Source organism: Mustela lutreola, chromosome 3 (assembly GCF_030435805.1).
Source record: "Mustela lutreola isolate mMusLut2 chromosome 3, mMusLut2.pri, whole genome shotgun sequence".
Lineage (NCBI taxonomy): Eukaryota > Metazoa > Chordata > Mammalia > Carnivora > Mustelidae > Mustela > Mustela lutreola.
The window spans coordinates 75,035,649-75,051,450 of record NC_081292.1 but is presented as its reverse complement, the minus strand read 5'-3'; the positions used below and the strand labels follow the sequence as shown (position 1 = coordinate 75,051,450).

The 15,802-nt window shown below is 45.5% G+C and overlaps 1 protein-coding gene across 12 annotated transcripts in view; it reads left to right on the top strand.

Moving 5' to 3' along the window:
- FAM110B (family with sequence similarity 110 member B) overlaps positions 1-15,802 on the top strand; it is a 191,659-nt gene that overhangs the window by 152,584 nt on the left and 23,273 nt on the right. For 6 of the 12 annotated variants that reach the window (XM_059166406.1, XM_059166402.1, XM_059166404.1 and 3 more), the window contains one exon: positions 1,174-2,969. The exons of the other annotated variants lie outside the window; for them this stretch is intronic. In XM_059166406.1, coding sequence (XP_059022389.1) covers positions 1,482-2,594 — 1,113 coding nt within the window. In that variant the 5' untranslated portion in view covers positions 1,174-1,481 and the 3' untranslated portion in view covers positions 2,595-2,969. Of the gene's footprint in view, positions 1-1,173; positions 2,970-15,802 lie in introns of those variants that run through there. 12 annotated transcript variants of the gene reach the window in all.

The following is a 15,802-nucleotide window of genomic DNA, read 5'->3' as shown; positions in this document are numbered from 1 at the left end:
GAAAAAGTCTGTACCCAGTTACTTTGGGATGCTGATGCATTCAAAAATGTTCTCTGCCAGCAGTAACAGGCAGAGAGCAGAGTTGTTCTTAGAAAAATGCTACATATATTGTGTACTAAGTAGAAAGACGTATATATATTGTGTACTAAGTAGATTTCTTTTGGGAGTACTGATAAATGTTTCCTTACAGTGGTTTTGGTTGAGGGAGAAGGTGGTCAAATTGTTCAGAAAGCCATGAATAATAAGTACCTCAATAGTTAACTATTATGCCAGTTTTCTCTAACGTGACATATTTAGGTGTGACTGACCTCTTTAAGATTGTGTTCTGAGTTCCCTAAGGGATTGGGGGACCTACACAACACAGAGACACTTTTGTTTTCTGCTCATTAAGTGTGAAAAAATCATGGAGCACTTATAATCAAATTATCTAGTTACAAGGTTAATCTAGAGGTTTTTCTAGTTTTGTTTAATTAAAAAATAAGCTTGTAGTTAACAGGAAGTCCTACATTTGTCTCCGTTTTCAGGAGAAAATGTTTTCAAATATATTAGTTGGCAAAAGTAAGATAACCGAAACACGCTTTTTTATTTTTATTTTTTTTCATCTTTGCTGCCAATCCCTTTTCTTGCCAGTATTTTCAGTTTTTGAAGAATTAAAGAAGTGCTCGTTTCAGATGTTATGGAGAGATTGGGTAGTAAGAAATCAGAAGTTTTGCTTCGCTGAGAAAGAGACGTATTCTAATTCACCGCTGCCAGAGACTGCAGCAGATGCCGGATTCCTAGGAACCCAGGGGCGTTCAGTGAACTGGGAACGCGGCTCTGCCAAACCCGCATTTCCACATTCAGCCAGGATTTCCTGGGTTTGATACAAGAAATGCCAGCCGGGCGTGATTAGGGGGCGGATCTCACCAACGGGGAGGCGGCCACAAGAGCCCACGCGTGGGAAAGCTCGGCCCCTCTCTGTCCCCGAGCACCCGGGTCCGACTGCGGGCGCCAGGGCGCGGGCTGGGATGCCGGGCGCGGGCGGTCCGCGCTCCGGGACCCCGGGATCGCCGCCCAGAAGCGGCCCAGGGCCGGGAGGCCGGCGGAGGCGGGGGCGCCGCGGGGTTTCTTTGTTGCTACAGCCGTGATGTCACTCGCCCATCCTAACCCGCGGTTGGTTGTTGTGTGTTTCAGCTCTGCCTGCAGTTGAGCACAAAGACCTGGAGGAGACTCCCACATCCTTCAGGGAGAAGAAAGGAGGCAGCTAAGCAGATTAAAGGAACTTGTGGCTTGTGGCCTTTCGGAAAGGGGGAAAGTGAATCAGAGGCCCGGTGGCAGTTAATGAGCTGTGAGATGAGGCGCCGCTGCTGCTGCTGCTGCTGACACCCAGATTCCAGGCTCCGTCCGCTGCCCTTTGTGCTTCGTGTACATGTGTCTATTCAGCGTATCCGGAGGCGCCCAGACCAGAATCCAACACGGCTGCCGGGGAGAGACCACCCACCATGCCCACGGAGACCCTACAGACAGGTAGCATGGTGAAGCCGGTCAGCCCCGCGGGCACCTTCACCTCGGCGGTCCCCCTGCGCATTCTCAACAAAGGGCCCGACTACTTTCGCAGGCAGGCCGAGCCCAACCCCAAAAGACTCAGCGCCGTGGAAAGGCTGGAAGCGGACAAGGCCAAGTATGTCAAGAGTCAGGAGGTCATCAACGCCAAGCAGGAGCCGGTGAAGCCGGCCGTGCTGGCCAAGCCCCCGGTGTGCCCCGCCGCCAAGCGCGCCCTGGGCAGCCCGACGCTCCGGGTGTTCGGCAGCCACGCCAAGACCGAGAGTGGCGTGCAGAGGGAGAACCTGAAGCTCGAGATCCTGAAAAACATCATCAACAGCTCCGAAGGCTCCAGCTCGGGCTCGGGGCACAAGCACAGCTCCCGGAACTGGCCGCCTCACCGGCCAGACTCCACCGACCTGCACCGGCACTCCTTTGCCGAGTCCCTGAAGGTGTACCCCACGCAGGGCCGCGGCAGCCCGCAGGAGGGCGGCTCCCACGTGGGCAGGAGGCTGCTGGAGCAGTCGGCCGAGTCCTTCCTCCACGTCTCCCACAGCTCCTCGGACATCCGCAAAGTGACCAGTGTGAAGCCCCTAAAAGCGATCCCCTGCAGTAGCTCCGCCCCTCCCCTGCCTCCCAAACCCAAGGTCGCGGCCATGGCCACCGTGAAGTCCCCGGAAGCCGAACCGGTGGAACCGGCCTGCGGCGTCAGCCGAAGACCCTCGCTCCAGCGGTCTAAGTCGGACTTGAGTGACAGGTATTTCCGCGTGGACGCGGACGTGGAGAGGTTCTTCAACTACTGCGGACTGGACCCTGAAGAGCTGGAAAACCTTGGAATGGAAAACTTTGCAAGGGCTAATTCCGACATCATATCCCTCAACTTCCGCAGCGCAAGCATGATCAGCTCAGACTGCGAACAGTCTCAGGACAGTAACAGTGACCTTAGAAATGATGACAGTGCCAATGACCGAGTGCCATATGGCATTTCTGCCATCGAAAGAAATGCTAGGATCATCAAGTGGTTATATAGCATCAAACAAGCTAGAGAGTCACAGAAGGTCTCCCACGTGTAAGACCAAGTGCGTGCAGAGGAGGGAGGGGTGGGTCTCTGTCTGTGCATCCGCAGTCGTGAAGGTTGTGAGGTCTCCTTGAAGTGTTGTGAGCTTCTCCACTCTCTTTGTGTTGCTCGTTGTGCAATGTTTCCAAGTTGCATGCCTGTCAACATGGGGACTGACCTGGCTTCCACGTCAACCATCGCTGCAGAGCCTGGCTGAACACAACGTCATCTGCCAAGAGTTTCAGGCCAGAATCCGGTTAGGGCTTCAATCTTAAGCAAAACTGTTTACACAAAAAATGGTATACAACTTCTTCGATATTTATGTGGTTCTTGTGTTTTTATATCCCGCGCTCTTGTGTCTTAATTAAAGGTTTTATCAACTGGCTTTTAAGTTGAGAGTAGAATCTTTTTGAAATAAAAAGCCAATTTGCCTACGTGTGAGCCTGAAACAGTGGGGAAAATCCATGAGCTCTGCTACCAAACAGATACAGTGACTGACCTAAGCTAGAGAACCAGGCTGGGTTTTCTGAGGAAGAAAGCGGTGAGCCTGATGTCAATCATTTGCGTATTGGAATTCTCCTGCCACTTACTAAAGTAGTGGTTAGGGCAACAGTGCTACGTTTTGTGTCCGATTAAGTGTGTAAATGTTGGTGCTTCTGTGTAATACCCCAAGGAAAGACAATCAGAAACAATGAAGGTGATTCAATCTAGGAGTTTGGGGGTTGGGGGTTTTTGTTGATGTTCTTCTGATTTGGGTTGATTCCAAAATTTCTACTATTAATCTTATGACGGGAATGATCCTAAAGCTGATACTAAATGTCTTTAAAAAAAAAAAAAAAACTTGTTTGTTTTTTGATCGAGAACTGATATTCTGTGCTGACTCTCTTGCCTCTCTCCTTCCCTCCCTGTGCTGTTGATTTATTTGGGAGAGGGGAGTGGGGCTTGTGCAGGTGTGAGCTATCTGAAGACATGAACACAAATGGAAATACCAGCCATATCAGTATAGAGCCTCCCATTCAAAAGCGAATACCTTTCTTAACCGAACCATTATCTGAGCAGTGCGATTGTGTTGTCTTGCATATGTTATTCTCCCAGGCTGTGGACCTTTGTTACAGCTCTAGGAAACTGTAGAAACATGATGCCATGTAGCTTTTCCACCCCTTGGTCTCTAGTGCTGCATAATCGACTCGTTCCCGTTTTCCCCAGTAACCTGTCTTGCAGGTGGATCGTTAGCTGTGGACCAGCTGACAGTTGTAGTGTGTGGTGGCGGAGAGGTAAAAACGTGTAGCAGTCTGCTTCATTGCGCCGTACTCATGCTCTGAAGTTCTCAGCAGCACTACCTTAGACTTTATCAGCTAATGGGAAACTTTTTATGGTGTAAATGCTGTAAGACTTTGTACATACTTCAGTTGTTACGAAATCTTTAAGAAAAAAGAAAAAGTTACGCTAAATAAATAGCTCTGGTGCAGGCACTAACGGTGGTGGTTTCTCTTTGTCCTTGTCTTTGCTCCTGCCACGAAAAGTTTAACTTTGGACTGTGAGCCAGAAGCAGGTTTTCAGTAGCTTCGAAGGAACATGTTTTCATTAAGTTACTTTCGCCATATCACAGTTATTCTGAACAGCGATAGCAGTGTGCTTTTGCTAAAAGAGTTTCGTCAAGCTTCCTAAAATATGCCACCTCTTCTTTACTTAGTTCACACTTGCGTTATTTTTACCTTTTCTTAAACATCAGAGTTTTTCACATCTTCCGCAAGACCTTCGGTTGTAAATATTTATGAGTTCTTAACAGCGGAGACCTACCTTTGAATGTTATTTGTACAAGTCCAGAGTCATTAGCATTAAACGTGTTCATACATTTGTCCACTTGTTCGTTCATTCCTCTTTCAACAGGTCGTTTGGTGAGGGGCCCCCTTTTGGGGCCTCGCAGTTGGCACAGGACCACTGTGGTCAACAACACAGCCTTTGCCTCAAGGAATATAGTTGCGTCCTTTAAGAGAAACAGCATTCCTCTTAGTGGACAGATCTTATCTTCTCTTGGTAGGATGCGGAGTATTCAAGTATCTATTGGATCAAGCTATCTGAAGATTAACATTGCTTCAAAAGTTTCATATACTGTGTAAATGTAAAAGAAAGCATTAAGAAGCAGTTTTCAGAAGCAGACATGATAAGATTCTCAGCTACTACAATTTGCAACTTTTTCCTTCTGGAAATCAAATGTGGTTGCTTTACTTTCTCTCTGCTGGTTTGGAATTCTTTCTAGTTCTCTGATTAGTTATCTGTCTCACTAGAACGCTTACTTTCCAGAAAGAAACTTCTGGAGATGTAGCTTTCAGTGGTGATGACACAGTGCATTCAAGATTATAGAATGAAAATAGGTTTCTTTCATTTAGTTCAAAAATATATATATATGTGTATATATATATATATGCATATATATACACACACACACACATACACATATATATAAATATCCTCCCCTCACCGTTAGGGCAGAAATGTGGCCATTTGAAATATTCATGGCATAGAATTTATATGCATCTCTTTCTAGGGCTATTGAAATACCAAAAATAGATGTCATTTTTCTAAGGACACCAGTTTTCTGGGAGGCGAGCACTTCTTAGCTAATTTAATATTATTGTCTGCTATTTTATTTTTTTTTAAGATTTTATTTATTTATTTGGCAGAGGCACAGTGAGAGAGGGAACACAAGCAGAGGGAGTGGGAGAGGGAGAAGCAGACTCCCCGCCAAGCAAGGAGCCGGATGCAGGGCTGGATCCTAGGACCCTGGGATCATGACCTGAATCGAAGGCAGCTGCTTAACAACTGAGCCACCCAGGCGCCCCCACTGTCTGCTGTTTTAGTCATGGATTCTGCTGAAGATTTCAACATTTCAAAGTCACATTTAATCTGTGTCCCACCAAAATTCAGTCTAATCCTCTGTGGCCTTATTTGTGCATTGGACACATGTGAGCCTTTTGGTTCCCTTTATGGAAGGGGGAGCTTATTATTTTTTTGTTCGTGAAATTAGTGTTTCTATAAAGGACTGTTTGAAAGGCTTAATTTTTTTTTAAAGATTTTATTTATTTATTTGACAGAGATCACAAGTAGGCATAGAGGCATAGAGGCAGGCAGAGAGAGAGAGGAGGAAGCAGGCTCCCCGCCAAGCAGGGAGCCCCATGCGGGACTCGATCTTAGGACCCTGAGATCATGACCTGAGCCGAAGGCAGCGGCTTAACCCACTGAGCCACCCAGGCGCCCCTGAAAGGCTTAATATTAAATCCTAAGAGTGAGACATTTCCTAATTGTGAAGTCCTTTTTACAAAGTGCTGATTCTGTGCGTGCTTGAAAATTATCTCGTGTGTGTGTGTGTGTGTGTGATGATCATGATGATGTTGGTAGGAATACAGAGTTGTGTAGTTCAGCATACTTTTCCCCCGACACAAGGCAGAGTGAAGCGTGATTTCACGAGATGGCTCTAAATACTGGTTGTTTCTGAAAACCGCCAAATCTTAAGACAGTCCTCCCAATATCCACCCTCTCTGCCATTGTCTTAATTCAGGCTTTCCTCTTCCTACCGGAGTGATTGTTCCTGTAGCCTGCTAACTGGAGTCCCCTCGGCCCCAGCCAATCTCCCTTCCCGTCCCATTTCACGCCAAAGACTCTGATCGCATCACTCCTCTAGGGAAAGACGTCCTCCAGCTTGAATATGTTGCTGAAAGGATAAATCTCAATTTCTTATCAGAGAATGTTGGGCATTTACCTTTCAGACCCCATTTTCTGTGTCCCCACGCCCCCAGGCTCCAAGCAGAAGAAGTTTCCATTGCCACTGTGTTAGTGATCTGCTACTGCAAAGCAAATTTCCCAAAGCTCAGCAACTTAAAACAATAAATATATATTATCTCCTTTCTGTGGATTAGGAGTCCACCACTCCTGTACCGGCGTAGTTAGATGGTTCTGGCACAAGGGAATGTCGTTAGGCTCCAGACAAAATGTCAGTTGGGGCTGCATCCTCTGAAGTCTTGACTCTGGCTGGAGAATCTGAAACCCCAAGATGAATCACGTGATGGTAGTGAGAGTCCTTACAACATGGCATCTGGCTTCCTCTAAAGGGAGTTGGCCCAAGAGAGAAAGTAATGAGGAAGCCACAGAGCCTTTTGTGATCCAATAGCTGAAGTCACACACCTCCACTGTGTTCAAATCATCAAAAACATATCACTACATACCGCCCACACTCATGGAGAAGAGAGTTAGACCTCATCTTTTAAAGGAAAGAATGAGAATTTATGGACAGGTTTTAGAATCACCACTATTGCTGTTTCAGTAGTTTTTCATTCTGTGAGGAATGCTTTTTCCTTCCTCCTGACCTTGCACACCCCTGCTCTTTCAAGACCCAACACAAGGATCAACTGGTGATATTTTTGCATTTCTGTGTTGCCTTTTCCCACCACCTAGTAATTTGTGCACTGCCCATGGGCCCAGCATTTGCTAGTTTAAATAGTGCTTGTGTGTAAATGGTTAAAAGGTATACCTTCCTCAAAACAATTTATTTTTTTTAAAAAGTCCTAATAATTCATAAATCTCCAATGATTATAATGTGAACGGTGACCCCAGGGTCACAGCACAGCAGCCCAGATCTGTTAGATGCTTCATAAGTGTCAACTGGATTTTTTCTTAACCGATCACTTTTAAGTCCTGTGGTAGTTACTCAGTAAGTGTTATCAAACCAACCTGGGCTGGGGGGTAGTTACCATCCCATTTTACAGATGAAGAACCTCAGTTCCGTGGAGGTGAAGCCCCTTAACCAAGATCCCATAGGAAGTAAGAGGCAGAATAGGGCTTGAACTCAACACCACAACTCCAGCTCTGTCCCCCACCGCCCCACCCCGCCGCCACAGCCCAGCTCAAGACAGAGAACGGCAGACTAAAGTGTCTTATATTTTAAAACCAAAGTGCTCTTAAATTCATCTTATTAATTTCATCTGCGGCCTGTGTGTACAAACCTGTCTCAAACAATTTCACTCTTACCAAAACGGTCACCAATAAAATTTAGAAAAAGACTTCAGCTGTTCCATGATGAATAACCCAGAGCCTGCTTAGTCCAGAGACAAGGCTGTCATTAGAGAAGTGTTCTTTCAGTTTTGAGTGCACTGTGATGTTGAGGTACATCCTGTCTTTTTTCGCCAAGGACTTTCAGAAGGGTAAACAGAGATAAATGCCCATAGTTCAACAGTCAGGAAGCACATTTTAGCAATTTAGTGAATCAGCATTACTCCCTTCTGCTGTCCTTGAGGAGGGACATGGTGTGTTTTGCCCAGAAGATGCACTGGGGAAGGTATAACAAGGTTAAGGATGTTCCAGAGGAACTGGATAGATTCTTAACTCAGAAAGGATGGTGAATCTCACCACAATTTTGAAAATCTGAAACCTGCCTTGTCCACTTAGCTCTGTGAGATGACCAAGAGTCCCACTGGCTTCCACATGGCTTCCTAGAGCTGTCCCGTGAAGGCCCACAGGCTTGGTGGCGGTGTTGTTCGCTCTGCACAAGGCACCATCGTGGAGGATTTCTCTCGTATATTCAGCTCACACTCCCTTGCTTTGGCAGAAACCCAGCAGAAGGAAAAGCCAGAGGGAGATGGGCCTCAACAGTCTTTAGAAACCTCCTCCTCTGATAACTGACTAAAACTTTGCCTCCATTCCCTCACTGGTAAAACAGAAGGAACGTCATGTGGTATGTGTGTTCCCTTGGCCTCAGGGCTGTGGCGGCCCTGAGAGCTGTTTTTGGAACATTAGAATGAGATGCAGGATTAACAAAAATTCAGAGAAGCCTGGGTTTCATGTTGTCATGGTAAGCAGGATGGCAGGCAAGGCTTGATGGGGACCAAATACTTCCCTGACTGGCATTTTATGTACCAGCCGTGAGAGATTTCTAGTTGGGGAAAGAAATGAAGTCTGCAAAAAGATTCTTTTCTCAATGGAAGGAATCTCCAGAACTGTGACAGGTTGTCGGAAGCTGACAGGATCAAGTGTGACCAAACTCACACAGCACACAAAACTAATGATGATAACAATGAAATAGTCATTTACTAATTGGGCATTTTATTCATTCCACATTCATGAAGCAATCCGTAAACAAACTAACAAACTAACTAAACTAAGTGTGTCTTAGATGTGATGCTAAGCCCTTCATCACATCATCTCATTTTATTCTCACAGGAACGTCACAAGTGAGTTAGAATCCATTTTGTCGATGAGAGATCCAAGGATTGGGCAACTTCTCAAAGGCACACATCCAGTAAGTGGCAGGAGTGAACACGCAAACCCGTGTTCGTAAAGCACGTGCTAAGACTCATTCCTTAATGAATTTTTAGCATCTAAGAATGTGGGAGCCATTTTCGCTCCTTTGTGGTAGGTAAGGCATATCACGGTAAGGTAGGTAAGGTGTATTCCCCAGAAGCCGAGAACACAGCTGCAGATACTGGATTGCGGTTCTTCCTTCCCAGTGAGGGACTCAAACCTGCTTCTCATATTTGATCACATGAGGACTGAAGCGGAGACATTAGCAATCAATTCTCCCTCTCTGTTATATGTTACAGAGGAGGAAACAGGTGCAGAGAAATGAAGCGGGGGAGGGGATTCAGGTGTGTAGAGCAGGTGACTCGGCCCGTGGAGCTGGAACAGAGACATTGGTGCCCACCACCCTCACTGAGGACCAGCACCAGGGAATGGGGGCTCTCCACCACGAACAAGTCCATCACGTGATGTAGTTAACAGGTATTACTCCTGTGCAGTGTTTCTTGTCCTCAAAAACTAGCAGATATTTAAAGAAACTTTAATTAGATTAATTAGATTTTCTATTAACATGCATTAACTATTTTTCAATTTAACCACGGCAGATATAAAAATACTTAACAGAGATGAAGGGATTTTTCTAATATTGGAAATACTTAGTACTATGCTCACATTATTTTAGTAACTCCACTGTCCATAGATGCCCCATATTCCTCAGAGAGCTTAGGGGCCATTTTTGTAGGCTTCATTCTTTGCCTCCTGTATTCTCTGGCGCAAACATTGCCACTGGTTGTGATATCCGTTTGCTTCTCCTTCTGGCTCACCAGAGGATGCATGTTCACACCTCAAAGTGTTAGCTGTGGCCAGTGAAAGGATGTGACCATGTTAAGAGTAGGGTAGAGCCAGTCCCGGGTTCCCCATATTCTCTTCCTTCAAACATGGCAGCCGGCAAAGTTGCCGAAGGTGGAGTTGTCAGTAGGGTCCTGAGTGAAGACAATGGGGAACAGAGCCCTCCACCCCATACATACAGAATGGATGTGTAAGCCACAGGGGATGAATCTTATCTTGCAAGCCACTGTGATTTGGGACATTATTTTGTCCTGCAGCACAACCTGGCCCTTCCAGACTATTCTTCAATTGAAAACTAACCAACAAAACTTAGAAAGCTACAAGGATTCCAGCAAGAGGCAGGATCAAAGGGCCAGCTCTACTGCATATTTTCCCAAAATGTGCCCCTGAAACACTATATTTGAATTCCTTGAGATTCTCAACACAAAGCAAATTTCTGAGCTCCCTTCCAGACAATCCCGAGTCAGAAGGACAAGGAGTGGGCCCAAGAATCTGCCGTTTTAACCAGTACCCTGCAAATGGTTCTTTGGCAGGTCAAAATTCCAGACTACCTAAGTTCACAGTTAATCAACTTTCAAGGTCACTAACTGGAAAACAGGGAGAATGCTATAGTTGTCAGATATGGGAAATGTTTTTGATACATTCTGGAATCATAAATACAAGCCCTAGTCCTTGGGATCTTACTTTCGGAAGTGAAAAACACAGGAGAGACCACATGCCAGCTCTGATAAACACAGCAGGCAGAGTGGCATCACGTTGTGACCTCCCTTCACTTCCTTTGCCCAAGGCACACTGGCCTCTGGGACCTTCCCCTGGACCACTGCCATAGCCTCTGAGTGGGGGCTCCACTCTGCTCTCTCCTCAATTCACTTCCATCAAGGAACCCAAAGTGACCTTTGCAAAACCAATAGCACATTGTATCATTCTGCTGCTTTAAACCCTTCTAGTGGTTTTCCACGGTGGTGATGACAACATTTAAAAATGCCTCTCTTCAGGCTGTAAGACCCCACGGCGTCTCCTCACAACCCTGGCCCCCAACACCGAGGCTCCCCATTTTCTCTGCTCCCACTCGTGTTTGTGAACAGCACAAGCTGCTCCCACCCCCCGCCCCAGGGTCCAGGATCGTGCCGTTCTCCTTCACAGACCCTTTTCCTCTCGACAGTCTGTCCTCACATTGTGGACTGTGCCTCTCAGATTTCGCTGGCATTGCCATATTCCTTTCCTGCCCCTCTATGTAAAGACGATTCCTAGTGTTAATTAATCTCTATCCCTTGCTAATTTCCTTCCTGGCACTTAGCACAATCTGAAATCCTCCTATTCATTAAGCTATTGTCTATCGTGGGCACCCTTTTACCCCCCTTGCCTGGTTCAGTGCCTGGCATGGGGGGAGGGGCTGAATAATATATATCTTCAGAACAAATGGATGAATCCAAACCTAATTCCACCTCATGGTTTTGCAATCCCCTCATCAAGTTGTCCTTCTACCCCTCCTGTCTTTAACTGTGACACTGTCATTCTACAAGTGAGAACTGGGGTTGGCATCTAAGTTTCTTGTCCTAGTATTTGTTTTTGGAAAATGGAGAAAACAGCACATTTAAGGTCACAGGAGTCCACGATATGAACCTCTCTGCATAAAAGGATTTTATAAGCAAGAATTTGTCACTCATTGCACAATGACCATAAAAAGAAGTGGAAGTCTCCTACTCACTCCATATCATACATAGCCAAAAGCAGCGAGGGCCTCTCCTTGGGATAAGCTGGGGGGGAAGGCAGGTGATGATCTAAGAATACATGATCTCTATCTTGACTTTGTCTCAAAGGTCAACGAATAACATACCCCATTTCCTTGCCAAAATACCAGTTTGCCTTTTATATGAAAATACGTACTCATAGCTCTACTGGGTATAAGTCATTGAAACCTTCCTGGCAGACTGTCTCAAGGCAAATAGGGTTCAGAAACACCTTCCATTTTAGCCTTGCTGTGCACAATAACTTCTCTCAACCATGGGCTCAACATCCCCTTCTTTGAAAATTCTACTAACTGGGGAATTAGAAAAAAAAAAAAAAGAAGAAGAAGAAAAGAAAAGGCAAGCCATGCTTGAATGCAGTTGCTCTCTCAATGGAACGAAACTGTGGTGGCTGGTGATTGAGAACATACGGAAGATGGACGGGGAGGGAGAGCGCTTCACGGCACCGCCTCCTAACATGTTGGGGGGATCATGTTTCGCCTTCATAAGTGTAAATAAGTTGGAAGCTTTCGAGGATTTCCAGGCATGCTTAATCTGTTCTGATCTCCCTTGCCCTCCCCCCCAAGGTTTTGTTTTCGTTCTTTCATAATAGATGGAGAACAGCAGTCAGGGGAGTTATTTCTGTGCCTCTCGGTTGGCCGCTGACGGCCAGGCTCTCCAAATGTTTCAGGCAGGCTTCTCAACCATTTGAAGGACTTGAACTACTGAGCATTTTATTTCGGAAGTACACATGGACACATTTATTTAGGAACTTCACGGGCTTCACCAAAAGCTCTTCCCGTTTGCTCGCAATGAATAGACAGCTGCAGGTGGTGCCAGGAACGTGGGGCTAAGGTCTGTGGCTGTGAGAAGAAGATTCCATGTGGCTTGCTGTGTTTTGTCCATGTTTCAAATTCCTCAGAGCATCTCTGTGTGTAAGCATTGGATAAAAAAACAACCCACTCCTCCCAGACTCCTTGCTCTGATCTGCTTCCATGTGCTGAGAATTCTCTGGTTTAAAGAATCTGCGAGTTGAGCTTGGGATAGCATTTCAGGTTCCAAGGGTTTGTTGTCAGCCTTTAATTCACCACCTGATGCCTTTTAAATCCGGTTTAATGGTCGAAATGGATTTTTGTGCTTTCTGCTCTTAAATGTGTTTGTAAGCACACACATGTCAGATTTCTTAAAGAATTTATTCCAGACAAGTGTGCAGAGGGTCAAATTACACTACCGTTATTTTTTAAATTAAGATCCTGGTGAGTTGGGGGAGGGGGACTGCAGGGGCATCTGACCCGATACGTAGCCTGGCAGGTAGGAAGGCCAAATTTCAAACTGGAAAGAAAATGTAAAGCATCTTCTCTTCTTCAACATATATGGACTCTTAATCCTCTTCTCCTGGTGATTTATTTGCTTCTCCACACATTCATGTTAAGGGCGACAGAAGACATTGGAGAGCAAACATATTGCCTTGTGAGAAGACAGAACTACAGCTAAGAAGGTGACATAGTTGTGTTTGCCTTTCCTCTTTCCGTTCATACGGGTGCCCGGAAGAGGGACCCTCCCCTGAAGGCGGGGACTCCCCACTGCAGCGTCGCCACTGCCTTGTTAACTGTCTGGTATGTGTGGGATGTAGGTGCTTCAAGTTTGCTTAATGAATACAGGGTAAGAGAAAACCCAAGACTCCTAAAGAGATCCCTTTAGGAGTCCTAATCTGAAGGGAGAGATTAGAAAGGCTCAGCAGGGTGCTGTCCCTTCACACATGTTCTCTTTGTCTGCCCCCCTCCTGCTTCCTCCATCTCATTTCCCTTCTGAGAGTGGCTGCCCCATGGCAGGCTCTGCTGGAAGCCTAGGGGTGAGGCAGTGACCCCACCAGGCAGAACATCACTGCCCCTTCCCACCCCACCTCCCAAGGAGCTCTGGTCTCCTTGTGAGACCACACAATAGATAAGCTAAACAAGCAGATAAACAGAATATGAGACAGTGACACAAGCTTGGGGGGGTGCAGATAAAACAGGGCTAAGTGCCGGGACTCCTGCAGGGCACAGTCAGTCAAGCGTCTGACTCTTAGTTTCAGCTCAGGTCACGATCTCAGAGTTCTGGGATTGAACCCCGAGTCAGGCCCCATGCTCAGCATGAAGTCTGCTTGAGATTCTTTTCTCTCTTTCTCTGCCCCTCCTGTTCTTGCTCATGCTCTCTAAAATAAGTACGTAAGTAAGTAAGCAAGCAAATAAATAAATAAATAAAGAGATAAATTCTTTAAAACAAAACAGGGCTGAGTGATAAGCGGTGGTCTTACTTGGGTTATCACTTGAGGAGTAACTGAAGCAAGTGAGGGAGGAACCTTATAGATATTAGGAAAAGCAATTCACGCAGGACCAATAGGGCTGATGAGAAGCAAAGAGCCTGTTAGCTACTTAGTAATGAGTGTCTAAGAGAGAAAAACATTGTATGGGTCAAAGGCCATGTAGGGGACCCTCTAGGTTAAAACAAAACCTCAGCTATTCTATGGAATCTTCGTGAGTACATTTCCATTCCAAGAGGCAGTTTTAGTGTGTAGTGGTTCTTAAGCTGTATTTGAGTCTGGAACCACTTTGAGAGGAACTCGGTTCCCACAAGATCGCAGAAACAAGCTGATGGCCAGACGGGGGTAGGCAGTCTCATAACCCACCCTCATCACCTGCTGTGTCCCCAGTGCATGGACAGTCAGACATCCAGGAAAGAGAAGGGCGGAGCTATGGAGAGCTGCTGTGTGGGACCACAGACAGAGCATGGGGAAAGATTATGTTCTCCTGACACAGAGTATTTGTTTGCTTAGTCTGACTTTAATTACCACCAATTGCCACCGCTTGCTAGTCTTATTTCTGTTTTCTTTAATTAATAACATTTCTGTAATAGAAAGTAAATCATACCAAATAATACATGATTTCAAAGAAACACCATTTTTATATCTTTGAAATAAAGTAAGACATGTGTGTATATATATACATATATATACATATTTAACTCTATGTAGATATATTATATATGCATATATAACATACATATACTATGTATACATCTATAATATACATTCATATTCTATGTATGCATATATAATATATATAGTATCTTTACAAGCTGGTCAGCCTACTTGAGCTCAGATTTCAGTTTCAGTGGTAAGTTGGAGAATGTGTTATCCGCCAGCCCCAATTGGAGAACCAAGACAATAGGAACCAACAGAAGAGTGCAGACCAGCAAATACTCACCGGGTGGAGGTTCCTAGAGACAGAAAAACTAGTCACCTTGACTGGAGCCAAGCAGAGGCATCTCTGGGAACTTGAAACTTCGGTGTCCTTGGCCTAGCCAGGGGCAGCTTCTCACACTCTCCTATCTGCTCTGGAAAGTGCCAGACCCTCCCCACCTCCCCACTCTGTTTTGGTAACTGAGGATTCAACTCCCAGTGCCTTCTCTTCTGGCCAGAAACCTCCAGCAACTCACTTAGACTTGCTGAGCCTTCCCTTCCTGGTTTGTAAAATGAAGACACTGTTGCCTCTCCTCAAGAGGAAAGAGTTACTCTTTCAAGAGGGAAAAATTTGTGTACACAGTAGCACTCGGTGGGGTCTGGTGTCTCCCCTCTTTCTCCCTGTTCTCTTTCATTTCATGAATTTCTGAAGGTATTGTCACTTCATAGGGAGCTCCAACTTTAGAAAACAATTAGCCATGGGAAAACTCTCTTTCATTCATTTACATAAGAATTACCATGGCAGTCATTCTAGTCTAGGATTTTGTGGAACACAAAGGGAAGTCTGACAGGTTAGTAGTGGAGAGGACACAACTCCAGGGTGCATCATTGTCTTCCCCCTCCACAGCTTCTAGCAAAACTCCTGTGGACCCCAAATCAAACTACCTCCTTTCTAAGCTACCTGATCTTCTCGCCTCCCTTCCGCATATGCATATGACCATTATTCATCATAGAGAACATTTGGCAATAAATCACATATGGCTCTGTGGCCTGTCTGCCAGTGTTGTTTTAATTGTTGTTTAAACATGTTGTTTAAATCTCACATTAGTCTATTTAACTTTTCCCACTGAGAAAGCAATAGGAAAACCCACCCATCTAAATGTTCATACTGTGGTTTCATTTGGGAAAACCCACTTTGCATACACACTGCCCAGAATTAACTCCCACTTTAATTTATTTTGTAAAACTTTCTGGGTTTGCTTTATCTGTAAAATCAACTGTAGTCCTAAAAATCATTTTTGCTCAAGTGGGAAGTTGAGACGTGTAGACATGGGCAGTTAATTAAAACCCTAGGTGGACAATCCCTGCTCAGAATTGAACATTGCCATTTCTTTCACTGTGAATGCCTGAGTCCAATAT